Source organism: Platichthys flesus, chromosome 18, assembly GCF_949316205.1.
Source record: "Platichthys flesus chromosome 18, fPlaFle2.1, whole genome shotgun sequence".
Lineage (NCBI taxonomy): Eukaryota > Metazoa > Chordata > Actinopteri > Pleuronectiformes > Pleuronectidae > Platichthys > Platichthys flesus.
Genome location: NC_084962.1, coordinates 21,006,411 through 21,032,986, shown reverse-complemented (window position 1 = coordinate 21,032,986; position 26,576 = coordinate 21,006,411). Strand labels below are relative to the sequence as shown.

General features: G+C 45.1%; 2 protein-coding genes across 2 annotated transcripts; one reads left to right on the top strand and one right to left on the bottom strand.

Annotated features, from left to right (window-relative positions):
* Positions 1 to 155: 155 nt before the first annotated feature.
* Positions 156 to 4,793, bottom strand: gje1a (gap junction protein epsilon 1a). The gene is made up of 4 exons (XM_062411015.1): positions 4,755 to 4,793; positions 4,055 to 4,237; positions 3,102 to 3,299; positions 156 to 2,748 (listed from the first exon to the last, which is right to left on the bottom strand). Exons 1-4 carry the CDS (start codon positions 4,791 to 4,793, stop codon positions 2,551 to 2,553), a joined length of 618 nt encoding a protein of 205 aa, XP_062266999.1. The 3' UTR covers positions 156 to 2,550.
* Positions 4,794 to 8,110: 3,317 nt separating this feature from the next.
* Positions 8,111 to 24,089, top strand: nmbr (neuromedin B receptor). Its single transcript, XM_062410997.1, has 5 exons — positions 8,111 to 8,569; positions 16,064 to 16,205; positions 16,311 to 16,526; positions 20,872 to 21,110; positions 23,121 to 24,089. Exons 1-5 carry the CDS (start codon positions 8,160 to 8,162, stop codon positions 23,263 to 23,265), a joined length of 1,152 nt encoding a protein of 383 aa, XP_062266981.1. The 5' UTR covers positions 8,111 to 8,159; the 3' UTR covers positions 23,266 to 24,089.
* Positions 24,090 to 26,576: the final 2,487 nt, after the last annotated feature.

Below are 26,576 nucleotides of genomic sequence, written 5' to 3'. Positions count from 1 at the left end.
ACTCTATCTCTCTCTTTTAACTAAGGGATTCATAATTATGTAGTTTTCTTTCAATTCATTCTTTGATATATTGAAAGTTTTGAAATCAAGTAAGTAATCAAAAGTAAAACAGATTAAATTGTCGGACATTTTTAATCAATCATCTCAAGACAAAACAAGCAGGAGATTTACGAGTCACCAACACAAACCTGCAGAATTCTGTTTCATTATGTTTGTGTTGGTTGTAAAGGTTTCTCTTTGTCTCTGATATAGCTGTGAGGTTGTATACATTTTAAACATAAAGAAAACAACAGCTGATGCAATATGAAATTAGACTTTTTTTACAACTACCAAAACGACATTGGTAAAAATCTAAGATATAATCATTGGAGGTGAATTGTTACTGCAGTGTAGTTTATGATGCATCATGGTTGATGGATTTCCAAAGATTATCTTGAGATTTGTGGCATAAAGAAGACATTCTCCTGGACTCGGGAACTAGTTCAGTGTAAACCCCCAAATCCCCAATATGCTACATCCCATAGCTCTTTGTTGATATTCTACAGTCCACTCTGAATAAGATGAAGTTTAAATTCACGTTCACTAGAGCTGAGCACAATGTAAAAGATTAATTTGGATAATTTCAAGGCAGCGTTTCCGCCAAATGGTCCCAGACTTGATTAATTCCTTGAAACAGCAAAGGTGTTGAATACTGTATTTTTATTATATGTAAACAAGGCCTAAGTCTTGGTGACAGAACTTCTAGAGGCAAAAATTACAACCATCAACCACTGACGAGAAGCAGACAAACCCAAACCACAGGAGTCACCTGATTCCTCTCAAACCCGGTCCGACTGAGCCATCTCTGGTTCTGCAGGCTCGGTCCGTCAGCTGAACCAGAGGGTTTGAGGATCTGAAGGGAAGGTTTGATCCACTCTTGTCTGGAAATGCAATTTTGTACCTGAGTTGATAAACAGATTGCTGAAAACTTCACAACAAAAGCTGGATGGATGTCTGATTAAAAAGAACTTTTCAAAACATGAGAGGTCATTATTTTCAAACACATTGACAGGGACACCCGGGCAGAGCGGGTTCTGAGTAATGTAAAAACAATGAGCTATGAAAAGAAAAGAAGGAAATAAATAAGTCATAGCTATCTGTCTCAACTTGTATGTTGGGATTTTGTGAAACAGCGATATTGCCCAGAACCAACAACTCATGAATGTTTGTACTATTAAACACAAAATGTGTAGCACTTCTTGTTGGCAGATACTTTTTTAGATACTTAAAAAAAATACATTATAACTTCTGATACCAATAAATATTTTAACACATTTGTAACCCATATTTTTGAGTTATGAATTCATCCTTGGGGAATATGTTTAATTTTCTAAATGTAATTCAGGAAGGGTTTAGAAGTCTTGAGGTTATTTCATCAAACCCATTTATATTCATTTATCAATCAATCAATCAAATTTGATTTGTATCGCCCATATTCACAAATCAGTTTCCTTTAGTGTCCTTGATGGAAACTTTACCTTCAGAGAGGAAACAACTACATTTCTAATATTCTGAGGACAGCCTCCTGGTCCATGAGGTCCTCACAGGTCACAGAAGTAAACTGAGTCATTTGTTGTTCTTGATTCTACAGCTCAGGTTGTTTCAAGACCCATCAAGGAAACATATATTTGAAGAAAGAGACAACACAACCAGGTTGTGCCACAGCCGATGGATGAGGAGGTCAGACCGGAAGCAGACACAGACGTGTCACACGTGGAGGAGTCAGGACCATCAGCACCTGACCTGCACTCGCCCATGGGCCGAGGTTCCTCAACCAGTTTCCAAAGAACGACCGGAGTGATGGTCCATGGAGCTCAGTGCTGTGCCTGTCCCCCTGAGAAGACAGGCTGCAGTGTCTCTCTGCACTTTTAGACTGAGTTATGTGATGATCTACATTATTTACATTGTTGGCTGTTATTTACATCACATGAAGACTTACTGACACTTTACAAATCTGCTGATAAAACGCTGTGTAGGTCCAATGTGGGAACAGAGTCCAGAGAAGAGGCATCGTATTGATTTGATGAGCTTTGACAACAGGAGAAACGATGCTTCATGTGTTCCTAAGAGTCTTACATCTGAAGTACAGGTTTCAGGAATCCTCATGGTGTCAGGGGCCATCTGGATCAGAACACTTTCCCATCTCTACTCGGACCATGGTGACAGGAAGCTGACACCTCCTTCAGTCTTCAGGAGGGAAAAAGAAAACCAGAAACCGTTCATCCCGTCTCTAACGATTCAGAGTCCGGTACATCTGGCCTTCACGTCCAGACCTGCTGATGAAGTAGGACTTGGGGCAATCATTCTATAGTTAGGGGTTAGGGTTAGGTATTAGATGTTTCAGACCTGCCAGCTCTGACGTTAGTGCTCATTCTCAAAGTTCTTTGTTCAAGTCCCTCTCGATGGACCACTGAGATGACTCTCTGTTTCGTTAGCTTCCTGAAACACTGTCTCGTACTTTCACCCTTTGCTGTTTTTTTGTGTGTGCATGTGTGTGTTTGTGTGTCTGTGTCATTGGTTGTTGAGATAACCAAGCCGCCGGCACAGTATCTCAAATATCTCAGCAATACAGAGCAGTATGGTTATCACAGTGAAGGTGTACATGGCACTGAGGAAGATGGTCTTCTCAAAGTGTTCGGGCACCATGCACTTAGTCACATTGAAGCTCTTTTCCAAAGCACTGGCGTCACACATGTACAGTGGGTGGACCTGGGGGGGGGGGAGAGAGAGAGAAAAACAGTCTCTATATTACTCTCTGATTAATACATATGACACATGATATTGGAACCGCATTGGGACGGTGTCCTACTCAATCTCTCTCGTGACTCGTAGCAGGGCATCTTATACAAATTCATATCTTTTCAATCTTCATGGAAATCATCACCAATGGAGACAAATCTCAGGACTATCTCAACGTATGACCATTTGGAAAGGGAGGACACCTTGGTGGCATTTCATGGATCTTGTGGGTGTGGTCGATTGAAAGGTGAACGTTTGGACGCGGACCCCAGTGGCTTTTCTTTATCGATATTTCATAAAGAAAAAAAGTGGAATTGACAGACCTGGAAGCCAAAGAGGTGACTTTGTAGCCAGAAGGCGATGACCTCCAGAATGATGCGCAGGAGAACAGAAATGATGTAGAAGACGGTGTAGATGGGTCGTTCAAGGATCTCCTCCTGGTCGATGTTCTTACAGGCTGCGTAGAGGTGGAACACTGCGCCGGGAACTAACACTGTCACCAGCTGTAACGCCCAGAAGACCTGGAGAGGACAGAAAGACAGAAGAGGGAGGTGAGAACAGCCTGCGGGACAGAGGACAGAATAAAGGGATCATGAAATAGATCGTTCAGGGACTGCTGCAGTCGTTCATCTCTAGGAAATGACATTTTCTACCAATATGAAAGAACCGTCAGGCTGCTCATGACCTGTGACTCTGTCCTGACTGCAGATGTTACCGGTGGACGAATATTCAGAATCAACCTGATCCATTTAAGATACTGCATCTTGGTTCTTGATAAAAAGATGATGATTAAACTATTTCAGTATAGTTTATATCAGGTCGTAGCACATGTGATCTTATGGGTCGAGAACAGATACCCTGTTACCTGTTGAAGGAAACTGGCCACAGTATTCTGTCTTTATTACTGAGTGAGACAACATGCAATGTTCTGTGTTTGAGTTTAGATGACGCAGCTTTAGTTGACCACAGGTTAGCTCAACCAGGCTGTGCACTGTCAGTCTGAAGTCATTTAACCAACTGTTAGCATGACCGTTGATAAATCGAGTTATCGGCAGTTGTAGATCAGAAAGACAGATGACAAGACAGCTCCCAAGAGTGAAGCTAAAGCCTCGTGATCGCCCCCTGGTGGCTGGCTGCACAGACTCCACCATATGAGCCAGCTGTTTGCACAACCAACAAATTGAGCTTGAGTCCTTTAGCTGAGTTGAGCTGAGTTGAGGTGGAGTTTAGTTGGGTGGAGTTTAGTTGGGTGGAGTTGGGTGGAGTTGGGTCCTACCTGGGGGGTAATGGGTCTGAACTGGTTGTAGCAGTAGAGGTTGAGCTCCCTGCGATCAGGGTCACAGCTGAAGTGCAGCGCCTCATTCCCGTAGACAGCGAAGCCAAGAACGCCCAAGAAGAACATCCGCACCGAGCCGAAGAACAAGGTGTGGAACTGGCCTATCACCGTAGGAGGCCTGAGCTGGAACAGAGACACACAAACACACAGAGACACACAATCATACAAAGTGCACGTTAAAAGGTTTCACAAGCAAGACAGCATAGACACTCATAAGTGCACATACAGACACATTTATAATGTAAACACACAACATTCCCATTGACATGCAGCACACACACACACACACACACACACACACGTCTCACGGTGAAACAAACCCCGTTGAGAGGAAACATTTCCCGTCTTGTCGCTCAACCTCCTCTGTGCTGACAGGAAGTTGTGTTAATCTGGAGCGAGCGACACGATAACAAAGCAACAAGTCTTTTGTTTTCAAACATGTCTCTCGAGACAACGTGAAGACAGAGGCAGGGACAGAGCGTCTAAAAGACAGAACTGAACACTGATCAATGTCTTTTCATTCTCTGCCTCCAGTGGGATCATGGTCCACGTCACTCCTCCGTTACTGTCAAATCCTGAAAGGTACAAAGTGGTTGAAAGTGATGATAAAAGCCACACATCAGCCTTGTGATCTACTTACGCATCCTTCATAGAAGTTCTTGATGTAGTTTAAAGACATGGTTGACTTGTGGACGTCCCCTGATTGACTGCGGGGCTGCTCTGGGCCCTCATGGCCGGTTTGCTGCTGGCACCAGTTAAAGGGCCTCCCACGCTCCACAATCTCCAAATGAACCCCCGCTCCCTCTGTCCCGAAAGCCCATGGCAGTGCATATTTTTTTGCCTTTATCCCTCCATCAATTGACTCGCTCAGTAGAGAAAGGACAACAGAGACTGGGGAGCCAACAATGGCCTGGGAGGGCATGTGCTCCCTGCATTGTAATCCCTATAGAACCATGTCAGCGAAAAACAACCTCCTGTCGCACACAATGCAGACAGACGGCAAAAACATGCAACAAAAATACAATGCACCTGGTTGAGTAAAGCAACATGGCAGCTCGCCCCCCGGACGGCTTCAGTTCAAATGTTTAAGTTATTCTCTAACATTTTGAGCTTCATTTAGAAAAAGCTTGAGAGAAACGTTCTTCCTTAAATGTGATGAATCCATCAGTTCTTGTTATCTGGATCATTTTTGACACAAATCTTAATTCCTTTGTTTGGTGGAATGTTTCTACGATCAAATATCTAATATCTAATATTTTAAAAAAGACAAAAGGATGATGACAACACACCCGGCACTGCAATGAGCTGCATGGAGCTGTGGTGGTTCCCACACCGTCCCATCACAGCAAGAAAAGTCACGATCGAAACTCAAACTCCAAAAGTCAAGACTGGACAAGGTGAAATAAAATGATAAGTCCACACACCAACCGTAATCCTGGCGGCGTGTTGTTCATCCCCCCCTCTTTTTCCACTCAGGGATCCAGAACTCATGCCAGTTGTGGGACTGTGCGGGACAGGAGAGCCGAGTCAAGTCAGCCCTGAGCTAACGTGCTGAGCTTCTGGTCATGGGAGTCAAAATAAAACCCGGGACGTGTGGAGATCCCAGCAGCTGATCCTCACATGTTAATATACAACGAGAGGAGAGGGAATCAGTGAGCGTGGAGGGGGATGAGATATAAACATGATCCACAGGAAACACAGTCAACAAAACACTAATCTTATTAGAATTTAATATTATTAAATCATGTTCACGTTACATCCCAGATGACCACATCTGTCAACTCACGTGCCAACACAATGATCATCTATTTCAATGGTACTGGTGCTTTTATTTTGAAGGCCATGCCCTGGAGCCCCCCCCCCAGCCCTAACTATGTGAAGTTTAGTGAAAGTTGGACACCAAGCAGCTGGTGTGATTCTAACTGAGCTGCAGTTGACAACTTGAGCACAAAAGAGTCGTGACCTCATCGAGGACGTCGTGATGACCTCACACACGATAAGATGAGATTTTAACCTCGGCCCATGGTGGGGTTTAGGACCTGTACTGCATCCAGCCACCAGGGGGCAATCCACTGGTTTTAGCTTCACTTATGGTAGCTGTCATCCTCCATCTTTATTTAATCTCAGAGTGTGACTTTTCCTGAGAAGCTGTTTTTTCATAGAAAGTTCTTCTTTTAGATTCTGAGACTTTTGACGAATGTTTTGATCAAAACTTTCTTGAAATAAATATCCAGATAAAATCTAGAGAAAGTCTCGATATCGAACCCTCTGGTTGAGTTGCTGATTATGTGACTTCACTAAAAGTCTCTGAATATCTTGCAGGACGTCTTCAGCTGTCATGTGAACAGAGACAAGTGGACCAAACCTGGAACTCACAGTGAGATGATGGACACACCTGTTTGGATCAGTCACACAACCCAGAGTCCAGGGGACATCTATTCACTAGTGTCCGTCCTGGGAGACGGGTCCTGTCATGTGTCTCTGAGGTTTCCACCTTCTACCTGTTAAAGGGTTCAGTAGTTTGACTCTAGTTGAGGGTGAAGAACAGAGGACGTCTCACCTGGTTAAAGACCAGAAGACAAGCTGGGACTATGGACTCTACAAATAAAATGTGATTGATTGACCTCTCACCTGTTATGTGAACAGAGTCTATCTCTCTATCTCTCTATCTCTCTCTCTATCTCTCTCTCTATCTATCTCTCTCTCTCTCTATCTCTCGCTCTCTATCCATCTATCTATCTATCTACCTATCTATCTATCCATCTCTCTCAATTTTCCGCTCTCTATCTATCTATCTATCTACCTATCTATCTATCCATCTCTCTCGATCTCTCGCTCACTATCTCTCTATCTATCAATCTATCTATCTATTTCTCGCTCTATGTCTCTATCTCTCTATCTCTCTCTTCCATCTCTCTATCTCTCTCTCGATCTCTCGCTCTCTATCTCTCTATCTATCTATCTATCTATCCATCTCTCTCGATCTCTCGCTCACTATCTCTCTATCTATCAATCTATCTATCTATTTCTCACTCTATCTCTCTATCTCTCTATCTCTCTCTTCCATCTCTCTATCTCTCTCTCGATCTCTCGCTCTCTATCTCTCTATCAATCCATCTAGCAATCTATCTATCTCTCTATCTATCAATCTATCAATCTATCTATCTCTCTATCTATCAATCTATCAATCTATCTATCTCTCTATCTATCAATATATCTATCTATCTATCTATCTCTCGATCTCTCTCTTCCATCTCTCTATCTCTCTCTCGATCTCTCGCTCACTATCTCTCTATCTATCAATCTATCTATCTATTTCTCACTCTATCTCTCTATCTCTCTCTTCCATCTCTCTATCTCTCTCTCGATCTCTCGCTCTCTATCTCTCTATCAATCCATCTAGCAATCTATCTATCTCTCTATCTATCAATCTATCAATCTATCAATCTATCAATCTCTCTATCTATCAATCTATCAATCTATCTATCTCTCTATCTATCAATATATCTATCTATCTCTCGATCTCTCTCTTCCATCTCTCTATCTCTCTCTCGATCTCTCGCTCTCTATCTCTCTATCTATCAATCTATCAATCTATCTATCAATCTATCTATCTCTCTATCTATCAATCTATCTATATCTATTTATCTATCTATCTATCTATCTATCTATCTATCTATCTATCTATCTATCTATCTATCTATCTATCTATCCATCCATTTGTATAGTTCCTCCCCCTTCTCCCTCTCTCTCTCCCTCTTTACGCGCACAAGTCTCCTCTGGCTCTTCACTCTGTGGATCAGAGAATCACCATTCGAATCCACACTGAGTCGGATCCACTCTGGTTCGGGTCCAACCTGATTCAGATCCACACTGGTTCGGATCCACTCTGGTTCACACTGAGTCGGATCCACCTGTCAGAACGTGTTTTCCTTGTCTCGGGGTGAAAGTCTCCCGCTGACGTTGCGTCTTTACGCACGGAGCGTGCCTCGTGTCTTCCCGCAGCGGATCGGACTGTGGATCGGTTCCTCCAGCTCCAGCGGCCATGGACGACGAGTTCCTGTCCAAGTTCCCCGCGGCGCTGAGCCCGAACTCCAGCGAGGAGCCGGGCTGGTGGTCCGGCTCCGGGGACGACGAGGAGACGGTGCACTTCGCCGTGCGCTGCGTCATGACCTCGGTGTACATCCTGATCATCACCGTGGGTCTGGTGGGCAACATCACCCTGGTGAAGATCTTCATCACCAACAGCGCCATGCGCAGCGTGCCCAACATCTTCATCTCCAGCCTGGCGGCCGGGGACCTGCTGCTGCTCGTCACCTGCGTGCCCGTGGACGCGTTCCGCTACCTGTCCGAGGAGTGGGTGTTCGGCGAGGCGGCGTGCAAACTCATCCCCGTCATCCAGCTCACCTCGGTCGGCGTGTCCGTGTTCACGCTGACGGCGCTCAGTGCAGACAGGTAGGGCGCGTGCCTGTGGAATAATAACATATCAAGTGGCATGAGTCATTATGGCATGATTAATTTCAGAGTTTGTCTGCAGAAGATGATGAAGTTCTTCACGATGTCTGGAGGACTGATGGTTACAGTCTGATTGGACTATTCTTATATCATCTTATCATCTTCTAATGACCTGATCATAATCTATTTATGGTTTGATAATAATCTCATGCAGCCACATTGAGTGTGTCACATCCTGCAGTGGTAGAAAGTGTAAGAAAGACACGAGGGTTATAAATCTTCATCTCCAGCTGATCTATGATTATATATTCTGTATAAACTAAATATATATATATATTTAGTTTATACATATAATATATATTCTGTCAATATATAAAATATATATCTGAGGAGACTTCCTCTTCAGTATTTGTTTTCAGATTAAAAACGGAGACACGTTCAAAATGAGCGTTTGATGAATGTAGGATTTAGTTGGAGCTGATTTACATTTACAGAGCAAAGCTGATTCATGTGGTGCAGTATTAATTATTTGTTAATAAAGATGATCAGTATTGATCAGTTGTTCATATTATTATCAGTATTGAGGAGCTATGGGAGTTGATTATCTGCAGGATGATGACAGGCTGAAGCAGCAGGAGAGAGATTCACAGGATTCATGTTCAAATAACACAACAGCAGAAAGTCACGTCATGTGATCAATATGTGAAGTCGGAGAAAAAAGTCTAAAAGCGTTAAATAATCCCTGAGACAACAATAAAAAAAGGTCAGGTCATTGAAGTGGGGACATGAGTCCAGAAAGAGACGCTGGTTTCATCGAGGTGAACGAGAGAAACCATCTGTAGAAATTCACTTCTTGTTGCTGTGACAGAAGATTCATGAACATTAAATATTTATAAACTCTGACAAATATTAGGACGAGCTCTGAGACAACTGTGTGTGTGAGTGAGTGCGTGTGTGTGTGTGTGTGTGTGTTCTCGTCCGGTTTCCAGGATGAGGGGGGGAGAGAGTGCGTGAGAGCGGAGAGACGATTAATGGAGTGATGACAGAATGATGACGGAACATTCAAGTTTGAAAGTTGAATCTGAGAGGAACGTTAAAGAATAATGTCGGATGAGCATTTCTTATAACACGGGCTGATTTTGAGAAATGATAATCATATTCGAAGCTGCAGCTTGGGTGAAGCTGCGGGGGGGGGGGGGGGGTTGCCGCAGCCTGGTTTTGTGTTTGCACAGTGGAGGAGTTAAATGTCGCTGTAGAGCTGAATCTTGGCCACACCAGGTCATCAACACGTCTGGCCTCTAGCACAACTTCTCATTGTCGTTTGTTTGCACTGATCAGATGAGAATTTGTGTGTGTGTGTGTGTGTCACGTTTCAGCCTCTGAAGACTTCACCAGAGTCTCCGAGCGGCTGCTTCACGTGAACCAGCTGAAATCAATATGTGAATGTTCCTCTCACGTTCTTCAAATGAGAAGTGATCAGTTCATCCTCACCCTGCAGTCAACAGAGACACATGATATCTAATCGTCCCTCGGGCAGGAAGTGGCCTCGAACCTCTAGTTACACACGTCTGCTCCAGGAGAAGTTAGTTTAGGTAACATGTGTGTGACCAACCGACCACTTAAATCAAAATGTCTGACTTCCTGTTGGGTTTGGAAGACGAGTCCTCCCACTGGTTTGTACGTCTGGGCCTGATTCACATGCTCAAAGGTTCAATGCAGTTGGTCAAACCTGCCGCAGGGGCCCCACCACACGAGGCGCTATCGAGTCAACTGAGCACGCTAATACACCAAAACCATTTGACAAGTCAGCTTCTCACACGTCTTCATTTCCTGCAGTTTCAGGTAAAGTTACGCATGTTTAGGCCAATATGAGATTCATCAGTTAGTTCCCATGGCAAGGATCTAACCTTTGAACCGTTAAAGTCAGTTTTCTGGTAATCTCTAAAAACTGCGCCAGGCTCACCTGCTGACACAAACCGTGTCCGTGCACCACCTCCTCTGCCATCGTGATTCATGTGGTCTCCAGATCAGTGGTGTCCCTGCCCCTGATGACGCACAGGACATATTACTTAATGAGCAATTAGCAGCCTAATCTTCCGTGAAATATTTATCCCGTTCCACTTCAACAGGCGTTCTTTAAATAACACGAGCGTCAGGTTCAGGCTGCTTCACATCCAAGGTCAGAGAAGGAAGCAGAAGAGAAAGAGAATGAATGAGAGGAGGAAGAGGAAGAGAAAGAGAAAGAGAAAGAGAGGAGGAAGAGAAAGAGAAAGAGAGGAGGAAGAGAAAGAGAGGAGGAAGAGAAAGAGAAAGAGAGGAGGAAGGAAAATGGCAGAATTGTGACGTTAAGAGGAGCTGACAGTAAGAGCTCCCTCAGGGAACCACCAGACCAACAGGCTGCAGATACACATTTATATATATATATTTATTTACATATGTTTATATGTATATACATAAATATATACATATATATGTATATATTTATATACATATGTTTATATGTATATACATAAATATATACATATATATGTATATCTGTAGCCTGTTGTGAGCTCAACGTCAAGTTCATGTAGACGACTGCAGGTGTCTGACAATAAGGTTATAGATCAATATGAATTTAATACGAAGAGAACAGTCATTTTCTCCACAGGTGAAAAGATCAATAAACCTGTGATGTGACTTTATATAAAGATGATCAGTGACTGTATATAAAGATGATCAGTGACTGTATATAAAGAGGATCAGTGACTGTATATAAAGATGATTAGTGACTGTATACACAGATGATCAGTGACTGTATATAAAGATGATTAGTGACTGTATATAAAGATGATCAGTGACTGTATATAAAGATGATCAGTGACTGTATATAAAGATGACCAGTGACTGTATATACAGATGATCAGTGACTGTATATAAAGATGATTAGTGACTGTATATAAAGATGATCAGTGATTGGACGTTCTGTTTTCCGACTGAGACGCTGATTGAAGGTCAGACCTCAGGGGACAGTTTGAGTTTCTAACACTACACTGTGTGTGTAGGTGTGTAGGGTTGTTTGTGTGTGTGTGTGTTAGTGAGTGTAAAGGTCAGTACACGTTGTGTTGTTCATGGAGCAACAGAAATCTTCAGGTTCAAATCCAGAGTTTGACCTTTTACATTTAAGATGATGAACAGAAACATCTGGGCTTTATACATGTAGCAGGTGGAAGGATGAAAGGATGAATGGATGAAGGGATGAACGGATGAAGGGATGAATGGATGAATGGATGAAGGGATGAAGGGATGAAGGGATGAATGGAAGGAGGATGAACAGATGAACGGATCTGTTGAAGGCATGAAGGGATGAAGGCATGAAGGGATGAAGGGATGAACAGATGAACGGATCTGTTGAAGGCATGAAGGGATGAAGGGATGAAGGGATGACTTGATTAAGGGATGAATGGATGAATGGATGAATGGATGAATGGATGAATGGATGAATGGATGAATGGATGAATGATGAAGGGATGAAGGGATGAATGGATGAATGATGAAGGGATGAAGGGTTGAATGGAAGGAGGATGAAGGGATGAATGGATGAAGGGATGAATGGATGAATGGATGAAGGGATGAAGGGATGAATGGAAGGAGGATGAACAGATGAACAGATCTTTTGAAGGCATGAAGGGATGAATGCATGAAGGAATAAACGGATGAAGGGATGAATGGATGAATGGATGAAGGGATGAAGGGATGAAGGGATGAATGGAAGGAGGATGAACAGATGAACGGATCTGTTGAAGGCATGAAGGGATGAAGGCATGAAGGGATGAAGGGATGAAGGGATGAACAGATGAACAGATCTGTTGAAGGCATGAAGGGATGAAGGGATGAAGGGATGAAGGGATGAAGGGATGACTTGATTAAGGGATGAATGGATGACGGATGAATGGATGAATGGATGAATGATGAAGGGATGAAGGGATGAAGGGATGAAGGGATGAATGGATGAATGATGAAGGGATGAAGGGATGAATGGAAGGAGGATGAAGGGATGAATGGATGAAGGGATGAATGGATGAAGGGATGAAGGGATGAATGGGAGGAGGATGAACAGATGAACAGATCTTTTGAAGGCATGAAGGGATGAATGCATGAAGGAATGAACGGATGAAGGGATGAATGGATGAATGGATGAAGGGATGAAGGGATGAAGGGATGAACAGATGAACAGATCTGTTGAAGGCATGAAGGGATGAAGGGATGAAGGGACGAAGGGATGAAGGGATGACTTGATTAAGGGATGAATGGATGAACGGATGAATGGATGAATGGATGAATGATGAAGGGATGAAGGGATGAAGGGATGAATGGATGAATGATGAAGGGATGAAGGGATGAATGGAAGGAGGATGAAGGGATGAATGGATGAAGGGATGAATGGATGAAGGGATGAAGGGATGAAGGGATGAATGGGAGGAGGATGAACAGATGAACAGATCTTTTGAAGGCATGAAGGGATGAATGCATGAAGGGATGAAGGGATGAACAGATGAACGGATCTGTTGAAGGCATGAAGGGATGAAGGGATGAAGGGATGACTTGATTAAGGGATGAATGGATGAATGGATGAATGGATGAATGGATGAATGATGAAGGGATGAATGATGAAGGGATGAAGGGATGAATGGAAGGAGGATGAAGGGATGAATGGATGAAGGGATGAAGGGATGAATGGATGAATGGATGAAGGGATGAAGGGATGAAGGGACAAATGGAAGGAGGATGAACAGATGAACGGATCTGTTGAAGGCATGAAGGGATGAAGGCATGAAGGGATGAAGGGATGAAGGGATGATGGGATGATGGGATGAATGGAAGGAGGATGAACAGATGAACGGATCTGTTGAAGGGATGAAGGGATGAAGGGATGACTTGATTAAGGGATGAATGGATGAATGGATGAATGATGAAGGGATGAAGGGATGAATGGATGAACGGATCAGAGGCTCTGTCATCATCTCACTCTTTAATGAACGGTTGAACGATGCGTTCACTGCCTGTAGGACACAGAGGTCTCTCGTGTTGTCACAGTTTTCCTCTTCGTCATCAGCTGATCGTCCTCTCTGACTCCGCCCCCTGTCCGGGGAGGACGCCCTGGACGGAGGGCCTCATGTCCTCGCCCCGCTGAGGGACAGGAGCTCCATCAGGCTTCCTCCTGCTCCTTCAGCCGGTTGTTTACCAACAGGCAGCTCGGCCGTTCCTCTGAATCACCGGCTCGTTACCGGGAACTCATTTCCTGATCTCACGACTCGCGGCAGCAATCTGGGGCCGGACCCTGATGGCTCCTAACGAGGCCCTAACGACACTAACGGCACTAACGAGCCCAGAACGGCTCTTACTGGCCCAAAGCTCCTGCAGGAGCAGAGAGCCTGATGATTAGCAGAAGGATTGGAGAGCGGCTGCTGGAGCCCCAATCGCTTCCTGCCAAGATGATGCACACAGATACCCACAAACACCAGGCGACTGGGGGCCAGAGGGGGTCGGACAGCCCACCCTGTTCGTACGTGGAGCGTGAGGTTTGATACCGGTGCTAAATCAATATGTAAAACAGCATGGTGTCTCACTGGAGCCAGAACCAGCGTGGACAAAGAGGTTCTGGATCTGTTGGATCTCCACAGTCCTGAATACTGCGCGAATGTAAAGTCCCATAGGATAATATATGCTATGAATTATTTATACACGTAAAACATTTAAATGAATTAAATTCACCATCATTGCACCACATGACCAACACCAGCGTTCCTCCCTGGTTCTCCACAGATCATCCATATCTACAGTTTTAAATGAATCTCTGTCACTCGACCTTTGTTTTACTGAATATCTAACGAGGCCTAAAATCGTCGTTACAAACCAGGGGTCAGAGGTCACAGGGGTCAGAGGTCACATCGTCCTGGCAACTGAGGGAAGAAAAGGTTTGAGTGATGGAGAATTGTAATATTAATAAAAGAATTAGAAGAAGAAAGAGAGAATCCTCTTTGTTATTCAAATCAATTTCTCTTTCAGTTCTGTGACCGCAGGAGACTGAAACAGGTCATTAAAGAGAAACTGCACATTGCTCCGATTTTTCCAAATTTTACAATTCACAGTGACACCCCCCCCCCCCAGCAATTTCAGCGACTGTGACATGACTTTCTCTGTGTGTTTTGTTCAGTAAGGTTAATTAACCAGCACCTGGTAATCAAACCAGTGCAGCTAGCTACATACTGTATATATAGTATACTGTATATATACATATATATATATATGTATATATACAGTATGTAGCTAGCCTGTGAGCTTGAATGAGGTATTCCTCTTGATCCCCTCCTCCGGCTCTGCTCGTCCTGATGAATGTGAAGCAGCAGGTTTCAGGTTCCATTGAAGGAACTGGTGCAGGAGTGAAACAGAGTGAGAGCTCTTCATCTTCTTCGTGTGGCATCGTCTATAAGATACATATAAATACATGGCACAGATGTGTGTGTCAGTGTGTGTATTCAAAGCACCGACACACAGCGACACACACACCGACACACACACCGACACACACAGCGACACACACACCGACTCTCCATGTTGTCTAGTTCACTTCAGTTTCAATAAAGAATGAATTTTACAACCGAGGCTTCGACATGGATGAGCGTCGTCCACCTTTATTGTGATTCTGTGTTTTGTTGATGGTTGAACTTATGGTTATAATACCTGGTCCTGCTCAGATGAACGTGTCTGTCAGTACGAGCCGTGCTCTGCTCTGAGGATTTATAAATGCAGCTCTATGATTATATTTTAAAATTGATTATGAACAGATTCCCATTGTTTTCCTCTGCAGCCGATTTCTCATTAACTGACAAAAAGCCCAGAACCACCGATCCTGTCAAAAGAAAACTGATATAATTATGGAAATGATTTACATTTTCATAGCAGAGGGTGAAAATGGGTTTGTTTCATAACTGTTATCTCTTTATTTCATTATGAACCTGCTGCAGCAGCTTGGTCTCATTTAATCTGATTCTTCACAACCAGATTCAAAGTCAACTCCATGTTTATGATATTGTTTGTGCTGCAGAATATCGACTGTGAGACGTGTTTGAAGACGCTCCTTGTTCCTCTCCTCTCGGGGGTGGAGGTCACCGCTGCAATGCACCATGGGAACTGGCTCCACTTCCCATTAATGCCACTGTACCGTCTCTAAAGTCACCAGTTAGTCTTAGAATGAACGGAGCTAAATATCTAAAATTATATTTTATTTCAACTTCTACAAATATAGCATTGATCATTTATCAGAATTTAGTGTAAAAAAGACATGACTGTCCTTTAGGACAGGGACAGACATTCTGCTGCATCATGATAACATGTCCTGCTCACACACAGGGCGTCATCAGCACAGAGGTGGAGGCTGTCCCTGCTAGGAGACATAGGGACAGTGAATATTACTGGATGTTTGACGGCTGCTGCTCTCTGTGTCTCTGACAGGTACAAGGCGATAGTGAACCCGATGGACATCCAGAAGTCCAGTGCCGTCTTCTGGACGTGTCTGAAAGCGGTTTGTATCTGGCTGCTGTCCGTCCTCCTCGCCGTCCCGGAGGCCGTGTTCTCCCAGGTGGTCATCATGCAGGTGAGACATGATTCAAACGAGCTGACTCACTGTACACAGGAAGAGGTGGACATGAATCCAGTTGATCTAGATTAACCAATGGTTTGACCTCTCTGCGCCGCTCAGGGTCACCGGGATCAAACCAACAGCACCTTCGTGAACTGCGTTCCGTACCCGCTGTCCAATCAGATGCATCCGAAGATCCACTCAGTGATGATCTTCCTGGTTTACTTCCTGATCCCTCTCACCATCATCTCGGTGTATTACTACCACATCGCCCGCACGCTGGTGAAGAGCGCCCAGGACATGCCGGGGGAGGTCAGCGAACACACCAAGAGACAGGTGACGCTGGGTGAAAGGATGAATGAACGAGCCAGTTCAGGGCACTGGGATGTGAACGGTTCATTACACATGGGTGCAGGTTGTTTTACTTGATTCCAGATTCTCTGAATTTGAGCCTTAACTGTGTTGCGTTGAAGACGATGACTCATCGGCTGGAAGCGTTGAGCAGAAGATATCGATGATTGTCTCGCTGTTTTCGAATCAGGACTGAAACCGGATTCAGAAATCTGAGCAGGGTGACTCTGAGTTTTTTATGAATTGAATAAAGTGTGTGTGCATGAAGAGATTCAGTCACTTCACAACCGAAGGAGGCGTCTCCTGGGATCTCTAACCTGGAACCATCTGAAGTTTAGTTAAAAGCAAATCGACTCGGACGAGAAGCTTTTCACACCCTCGACCTCAGACGCCTTGGGGGGGGGGGGGGGTGGACTGTCGCTCTGATGAGTCATCACTTCAGACGAGTTGGATCCCCCCCGACGCAGGGAGGTCAGAGCGAGGGCGCTGAATTAAAACCAGCGTTGGCGGCAGGTCTGATCTTAGTCTGTGTAAATGTAGATGGACAACCTGTCAGCTTCCAAACTGAGGCCAAAGCGTTTCGATGGCCCCCTGGTGGCTGTCTGCAGTACACGTCATAAACCCCGCCTTCTCCATGTGAGCAGATGGTCCTAATTAAAGTAGATGTTATATAAATGTTTCTCAAGGATGGTTCCTGTCCTTTTAGGTAGGTCCTACAGGAAAACATCATACCCCAAGGTTCAGATGGAAAACCGACGAGTCACTTCTCACCAGAGACAAAGAGAAAACTCCTCACTTCACTAAACGCTGTGTGAGACTTGGACTTCAGAGACGTCCAGTGTCCTCGGCTGCATGTCCCCCTCTGACCGATGAAACTGAAGATCAATTTGCAGTCTTTACTCAGTAACTCACTTAATATAATAAAATATGATTACTCATTAACACATGTTGGAGCGAGGTGTGGAGCCTGAACGTTCTGTGTGAATCTAAAACCCTCATGTTGTTTGAGGCTCTCAGCCTCCGTGGAGACATTGTGTTGTGCTACATTAACACTCGACATCAGCACAAAACAGCAGCAGCAACAGTGACACGTGCAACAAAAGACACAATTAAAATAGACAAATACTTGTAGCAGCGTCAGCACTCAGACTTTCCAGCTCTCCTGCCTCTTACATAGAAACACAGAGTTCATATTTATTCATGAAACCTTAACAGAACAAAAGCCCTCGAGCAGCTCGCAGAGTTTACAGAAATAAACTGGGCTGCCTGTGTGTGTGTGTGTGTGTGTGTGTGTGTGTGTGTGTGTGTGCGTACCACAGCAGCAGGACACAGTAGACGAGCTGCTGTCTGACATGTTGTTCATCATTATAAACTCTGGTCGTGACCTGCAGGTGTTCTGACTCAGTGCTGCCCCTTCAGGCCGGAGCAGGTTCAGGTCCCGTTCTGTCCGAGGTGAACCAATCACAGCAGGACGCCAGGGGACTCAGCTGACAGGATCTTCTTCTCACTTCATTCAGGTTGTTTCAGAAAGAACGGATGTTACCACCTCAGATCTCACCAGGATCACGAGACACCGTTTCTCCGTTCACACTGAGGAGGCGTGAACACATCTGATTATCAGACTCCGTCTCGTGTGAGTCTGTGTGAGTCTGTGTGAGTCTGTGTGAGTCTGTGTGAGTCTGTGTGAGTCTGTGTGAGTCACACTCTTGATGTTCTGAGCTCATCTGTGATTACCCTGACGTCCTCTCGTTTCTCAGCAGGAAATGGAAACTGAAGTAGATGCTAATATTCATCTGCTTGTTGAGACGTCAAAGAGACAACACTATTGAAAAGGTCAAAGGTCGTCTGTGCAGCTGCTGACGATGACCCATGTTTTGTTGTTAGGTGACCTCTGGTGGATGTAATGCACTTATGAAGTCATCACCACAAGAGGGCAGTGTTCATGTCAGAGCACTTTGGGCTTTATTTCTGGAGGAAAACGTGTCGTCCATCTTTGTTTAAGGTCTCTAATTGTGACACACACTTACACACAACGTGTGTGTGTTACCACAATGTGTCCTATAGAAAACACACGTCAGCTCTGGTTCCATCATCGCTCGGCTGATTGTGTCCCTCTCGTTGTTGTTTCTATTCAACCATCAGAAGTTTGAGGAAAATGATTCTGAAAACTTCACCTGGATGATAGAGGGAGAATCATGACTTCTGCCCCAGTGCATGATGGGAGACTTCATCCTCCTCTGTGCAGCTTCTGTGTTTCACAGCCCGAGAGAGGCTCCCTCTGCATCTGTCAGCAGAACTCAAATGGACGTGTCTCTAATGGAGGCTGAGGAGAAACTGTTAGTGCTCTGAAGACAAGATGGATGCAGCTGCAGGTGTGTGTGTGTGTGTGTTTGCAAGCAAAGATAGACTTGTTACACAGATTCACATAATCACTGTTCCACAGGAGTTGAACTCAGCTCAACCAATCAGAGCAGCAGCTGCCGCCTGCAGCTCAGAGATGAAGCTGCTCTGAGATCAGCTGCTTGGTCTTTAGGAGGCGAGAGGCTGCCGGGCGTCGTTCAACACAACACGCGTCTCTTCTTCTCCAAGAAGAATCAAATTAGTCAAACAGAAAATGATTAACTTCTGCAGATGGAGGACCAGTCGCTTCTCGTCTGTGATTCGACATCGAGCTGCGTCCACAGAGGTTTGATCCAGATGAATCATCTCTGCTGCAGATTAACGACTTTTGTTTGTTCAATGAATTTTTTTTTCTCTTTGATTGAATTTGATATTTCTCCTCCCATCATTTGGTTGTGATGGAAAGTTAAATAAAAACGTTTTCATCTCAACGGGCTGCAGACAAATCAGAAAGAGTTGTTTCCTCTCAGCTTCCTCAATTCCACGATCCTCTTTTATGTACAGGTCGGATGTGGTCGACCTTCTGAACACAGAGAAGCACTTTGAAAACACTCTCCAGGTTTGAGTGTGATTGTGTGGAGCGAGCTGAGCTTTGTGAGTCGTCCCTGATGAGCTGAGTATCTGCCTGACGAGGTCGAAGCAAGGACGAGTCGAGGGAATCACTTAGAGAATCATCACCGCCCACGTCATGGAGACGCTTCTCCTTCCAATCAGGAAACATTGTGCTGCACAGTTCTGAGCTGATGGAAGCAGGAGATGAGTTAAACCTGAAACCTGTTCAGTCAGGACTCGTTCACACCTGGTGTGGTTCAGGTTCTGGGTCTGGATCAAACTGAACCAGGTTCTATTTGTTCACAGTGAAAACACTTTGTTGGATAGTTTGGACTTTTGGACCAATCACATAGCCTGGATGCCAGACGAACTTAGCCCCGCCCACAACATTTTTTGGTCGGGCAGTTCGGTCTGGAGTCACTCCATTGGGAAAAAATTATGCCAGGACCGGACCAATCAGATTGTCAGGGCGGGCTTCATACGATGATTGACAGATGATCAACGGTAACGTAATCAACCACGTCATCAAAGTGCCCTCGGGTTGAATTCGTTTTCAACAAACATGGCTGCCGCTGGCGAGCTGAGATGTGTAGCTGCTGCCATTGAGTCTGTTTCAGAAGACATCGACAGCGCATTCATTTTGAAAGAGGAACACAGAACCTGGAGGCGACGCCAAAGCACCGCGCTAGTCCCTATCGCCCCGGCGCTGGGCTGTTCACACCGGACACTGAAGCGACGCGGAACCGCCGGGCAGCGCTAATCATATCCCCCGTTGATCCAGTAGATCGCTGCACGGCTTTGTGCCGGTCACACCGGAGGCTGAAGCACCGCGCTGCGCCAAGGCTGCCTCGCGGTGCTTCAGCCTCCGGTGTGACCGGCACAAAGGTTTAACATGGGAGTGGATGGGAGCCAGCTGTTGTTTAAGGCTTGGCGCTGCAATGAAGCGTCCGGTGTGAACCCGGGTTAGTAAATAACTCACAATGGGTTTATTAGCATACGTCACATACTACGTTGCTCTGATTGGTTGTAGGTCTATCCAATTGAGCGAAGAGGAATTTTACTTCCTGGTCAGTTGAAACACGCCCCATAATTCACAAAAAAAATAAAATCTGATCTTGAAAATGTTCTTTTTGTAGTTTTACTGTAAAAATACAAAGATGAAAATGTAAACATAGGATCTTATATGTTACTGTGATTTGGAGGACAGTGAACGTGTCATAGATCCACATGTTGTAGAAATACTGAGATTTAGAATGTTTATATGACTTATGTTGTTTATGAGAGATGAGCCTCGGTGATCCACAGCTTTTGTCTTGGCTCTGAACGTCTTCATTCATAAATCCACGACCTGCTGATGATCTCCTCCTTCTCCCTCCAGATGGAGACGAGGAAGCGTCTGTCCAAGATCGTGCTGGTGTTCGTGGGCCTGTTCGCTCTGTGCTGGTTCCCCAACCACGTGCTCTACATGTACCGCTCCTTCAACTACAACCAGATGGACGTGTCCCTGGTCCACCTGGTCATCACCCTGCTGGCTCGCGTCCTCAGCTTCTCCTCGTCCTGCGTCAACCCCTTCGCCCTCTACCTGCTCAGCGAGAGCTTCCGCAGGCACTTCAACAGGTCGGCAGATCACATGCTCCACGTCACGTGACCATCACGGCTAAACACACGTCTCGTGACAAACACGTCACGTGACCAACACGACAAACACACGTCACGTGACCAACACGACAAACACGTCACGTGACCAACACGACAAACACACGTCACCTGACCATCATGACAAACACACGTCACGTGACAAACATGACATACACACGTCACCTGACCAGCAGGGCAAACACACGTCACGTGACCATTATGACAAACACACGTCACGTGACCAACACGACAAACACACGTCACCTGACCAACATGACATACACACGTCACGTGACCATCACGACAAACACACGTCACGTGACCAACATGACATACACACGTCACGTGACCAACACGACAAACACACGTCACCTGACCAACACGACAAACACACGTCACGTGACCAACACGACAAACACACGTCACGTGACCAACACGACAAACACGTCACGTGACCAACACGACAAACACACGTCACGTGACCATCATGACAAACACACGTCACGTGACCAACATGACAAACACACGTCACCTGACCAACATGACATACACACGTCACGTGACCATCACGACAAACACATGTCACCTGACCAACATGACATACACACGTCACGTGACCTCCACGACAAACACACGTCACGTGACCATCATGACAAACACACGTCACGTGACCAACATGACAAACACACGTCACCTGACCAACATGACATACACACGTCACTTGACCAACACGACATACACACGTCACGTGACCAACACAACATACACACGTCACGTGACCACCACGACAAACACACGTCACGTGATCAACATGACAAATACGTCACTTAACCAACACGACATACACACGTCACGTGACCAACACAACATACACACGTCACGTGACCAACACGACAAACACACGTCACCTGACCAACACGACAAACACACGTCACGTGACCAACACGACAAACACACGTCACGTGACCAACACGACAAACACGTCACGTGACCAACACGACAAACACACGTCACGTGACCATCATGACAAACACACGTCACGTGACCAACATGACAAACACACGTCACCTGACCAACATGACATACACACGTCACGTGACCATCACGACAAACACACGTCACCTGACCAACATGACATACACACGTCACGTGACCTCCACGACATACACACGTCACGTGACCACCACGACAAACACACGTCACGTGATCAACATGACAAATACGTCACTTAACCAACACGACATACACACGTCACGTGACCAACACAACATACACACGTCACGTGACCAACACGACAAACACACGTCACCTGACCAACACGACAAACACACGTCACGTGACCAACACGACAAACACACGTCACGTGACCAACACGACAAACACGTCACGTGACCAACACGACAAACACACGTCACGTGACCATCATGACAAACACACGTCACGTGACCAACATGACAAACACACGTCACCTGACCAACATGACATACACACGTCACGTGACCTCCACGACAAACACACGTCAGGTGATCAACATGACAAACACGTCACGTGACCAACACGACATACACACGTCACGTGACCAACACAACATACACACGTCACGTGACCACCACGACAAACACACGTCACGTGATCAACATGACAAACACGTCACTTGACCAACATGACATACACACGTCACGTGACCAACACAACATACACACGTCACGTGACCAGCACGACAAACACACGTCAGGTGATCAACATGACAAACACACGGGAGCCAAACCACAAACTGTCCACACAGTAAGAGCTCCTGGTGAAACTAATTCCATTCTGTTGAATATCGTCTTGAGTCATTCCGGTGTTTCTGAAAACATATTCCTGAGGTCATAGTAATTATTAATAATATCATGAGCAGGTCTCTTACAGAGTTGACGGAACATTGATGATTGGCTTGCACCTGATGAAGACCTTTAAACTCAATCTCCTGGTTCTCCTTCTTCTCAGTCAGCTGCGATGTGGTCGAGCTCCACGCCCCGAGCGCCAGGCCAGCTACCTGCACAGCACCTCCCACATCCGCCTCACGTCCGTCAAGAAGAACACGCCCACTGCCCCAGCAGCCAATGGCAACAGACAGGAAGTGGCCCTGTGAGGAGGGCGGCTGAGTCAGTGATTGACAGACGGACCCTCCTCTCCCGAGGTCCGTGGACACATCCTGACTCCTGCAAAGTGTCTTCTGATTGGTGGAGAAGCTGCACACGCCTCCTACCAGGGGAACGATTGTACCAGCTGCTCTCCACACGTTGGATTCCTCATCCTCATCTTCAACTTGGCAAACAAACAAGAAGTGCCTCATGGAAATACAGGGTCAGAGGTCGAAGGAAACAGAAATCCACAAAAGAGTTTCCTACGGCCACGGCTCTACAGATTCATAAAGTATGTTTTATAAATGTTTGTCTGTTTGTCGGCCGCCTGATGAGGAGAAGGATCCGACCCGGAGCAGCGGGGGTTTGATGCTCAGGACCGTGAGGATGAACTCTTTGACTCGATGGGTCGCTCTCTGAACTTAGTCCAGCACCCCCCCGAGGGCTTGAAGCCACCATGGTTTAGAAAACATCACTGACAAAAAGTTAAACCAGAGCAAAGAATTATTTAATAGATTTGCACAGTGTGTATTTCAGACTTTATTTATTGATGCTGTCTGGACGTGAAGAGGATAAAACCTGTAACCATCCAATCAAAAGACACAAAAAAGTGTTGTTATTATTATTGTCATTGTGTTGAGTCGTGCCAGTATTTCCAGCACCAGTGTCACCAGTTCTGTTGATGGTTTTCATTCACTCAGGATTGTATCTTTCCTTGTTACTGACGATGTTATTGCGTTGGTGTGAGACTGTAACACGTGTGTAACTGTAACTGAAGCCATGACAGAGTGTCTTCTCTCTGGGTCGAGAGCGCGTCACTCAGCAGGATGTTGACAGGTTTGTGATTGTCACGGGGGGGGGGGGGGGGGTATTCTGAATCGTATATAGATCACACGTGTGTGCACAGATGGACGTGTTGTGTGTTCACCACTTATTTGATATGAATTTGAATGTTGTTTTTTGTCTTTAAAATGATGTGTTGTCAGTGCATGCTTCACTTTCCTATGTCTGAAAATGATCCTTGAATTTCTTAAACTTGTGTAATAAATGTTGTGATACGATCACAAACAGCAGCTTGATGCTCGTGGTGCTTCAACATCCAAGGGACTCGAACGTCACGACGCGGAACCACAAGGCTCCACCTTCGGGGGGGGGGGTGGTAAGCTTAACGTGGTACGGTTTGTTACAAACGTCAGAGATGTAGTTATGACACTGCATACTTATGAATAATTATAGTTATATAATAGTTATTTTGTAAAAAATAGAATAAGGTTCTATATAGGTACAACATTTCCCTTTACAAATTTACATCTAGATTTTTTTAATTTTTTTTTAATCTAAAAAGTACATGTAGCACTACCAACACAATGTTCTGGGTGGGCGAGCTGCCTGTGGCAAGATGGCCGCCATGTGCGGACGTTCGGCTCCGTTGAGCGGAAACGCGGATGAGACATCTAGCCTTTATATATATATCAATCTATATATATCTATGGACCCGACAGCTCGAAGTGAACTCATTTCATCTGGATCGCCCCCTGGTGGCTGGCTGATAATTAGTTATGTGATGGTGTAAAAACGGGCTCTGGCGTCATGATTGACAGCTGTCACTGACTCCTGATGGCTCCTCGATCACTTACGCAGACTGACTCCAGATGACGTCATCGGCTCAGTATGTACATTTCTCTACGAGGCAGAATGCAGATGTTTCTTCACAAAGAATAATCAGGTGCAGGAGATGTTTTTATAAACTGTCACTTTCCTCAACATCTGCCTCAGAACTGCAGACAGAGTGTTTCCTGTGGATTGAGCTCTGAGCAGAGAACCTTCTGCTCATCATGAGTCTGAGCGTCACAGCCTCTCAGGGCAGATCCACACACACTTTCTCCTCCTGCACTCTGGACCTCTGTCTCATTTATTTCCCATTAGCGTCCTCCCTCTGCCTCTCATCCATTGTCCGTCCCTCCCTTCCTTACCGCTCACCTCTCGTCTTTGTCCTCGCTCTCTCAGAAAGTCTCTTTCATGCAGACGGCTGCTTGTGGAACTCCTCTTCCTCAGCTGTGCTCTCTCGGAGCATCTCGGGTCACAACAGGAAACAAGTTGTCAGATTATTGATGATCTTCTTTTATCTGCTTTATGTTCTGCTGCATTTACTTCCTGTGAAAACATCCGACTAACCTTGAAGAGCTGAAAGGACACGATCGAAAAAGAATCTGAACTGAGACAAAGAAGTGATGACTCACTAAATACACTAAACTATTTCCACACACACACACACACACAGACACACACACTCTTGCTGCCATAAATCCATAATACATTTCCATTTAAATGATAAATTAGCTGCATAAGCTGAACACAGAGAACAAGTTAATTACATTTAAAATAATCCAACCACCTTATAAATGACAGTGGATAAATCAGTGTATTGATCGATGTGGGACTTTACATTGGTCTCATTGCTGATCAGTTTAATTAGAACCATCTCACCTCAGGAGGCCGAGTCTTTAATAAATGAGAAGCTCGGTGAGGAGTGAACAGGAGCCAAGATTAAGAAAAGCACCTCGTCAGCTCGTTAGCTCCTCGTTAGCTCCTCGATCAGGGCGAACACAGATATGGATCAATCCCAGGTGGATTCAGGTAAACTCAGTTTAACTTGTCTCCACCTTACGTCACTGTTCCGGTTCTGATCGGACCACTAGGCCAAAAGTAATTAACACATTAAAGACTTTAATTAGCTGTGATCAAACCGTTTCAGGTTCTGTTCTCCTCCAGAGGAAAGTGCACGTTAAAGAGAAGTCGGCCTCATGCATGTTGGATTTGATCGTTCACGCCTCTGGTGCAGGAGAAAAGAGGAGAAGATGAAATGCTGTGCATCTGCAGAGAAGTTGTTTAGAACACATCCCTGAAAAAAGTTAAACGAGGGGAAAAATGTGTAAAAAGAAAATTTACACAGTGAAAAATAAAGACCTCTAAAAAATGGAGATGCTAAACAAAGGAGATGTGAATGAAGTGAGTGGTCCTGAAGGCCACAGGTATTAGTTCAGACTTTATTATTGATGCTGTCTGGACCTGAAGAGGAAAAGAACCTGCCTGAAATCATCTGATCAAAAAACACAAAAAGAAGAGAAAAAGAGACAGAGAGAAAAATAGACAGAGAGAAAGAGAGACAGAGAGAAAGAGAGAAAGAGAGAAAGAGAGAAAGAGAGAAAGAGAGACTGAGAGAAAGAGAGAAAGAGAGACAGAGAGAAAAAGAGAAAGAGAGACTGAGAGAAAAATAGACAGAGAGAAAGAGAGACAGAGAGAAAGAGAGAAAGAGAGA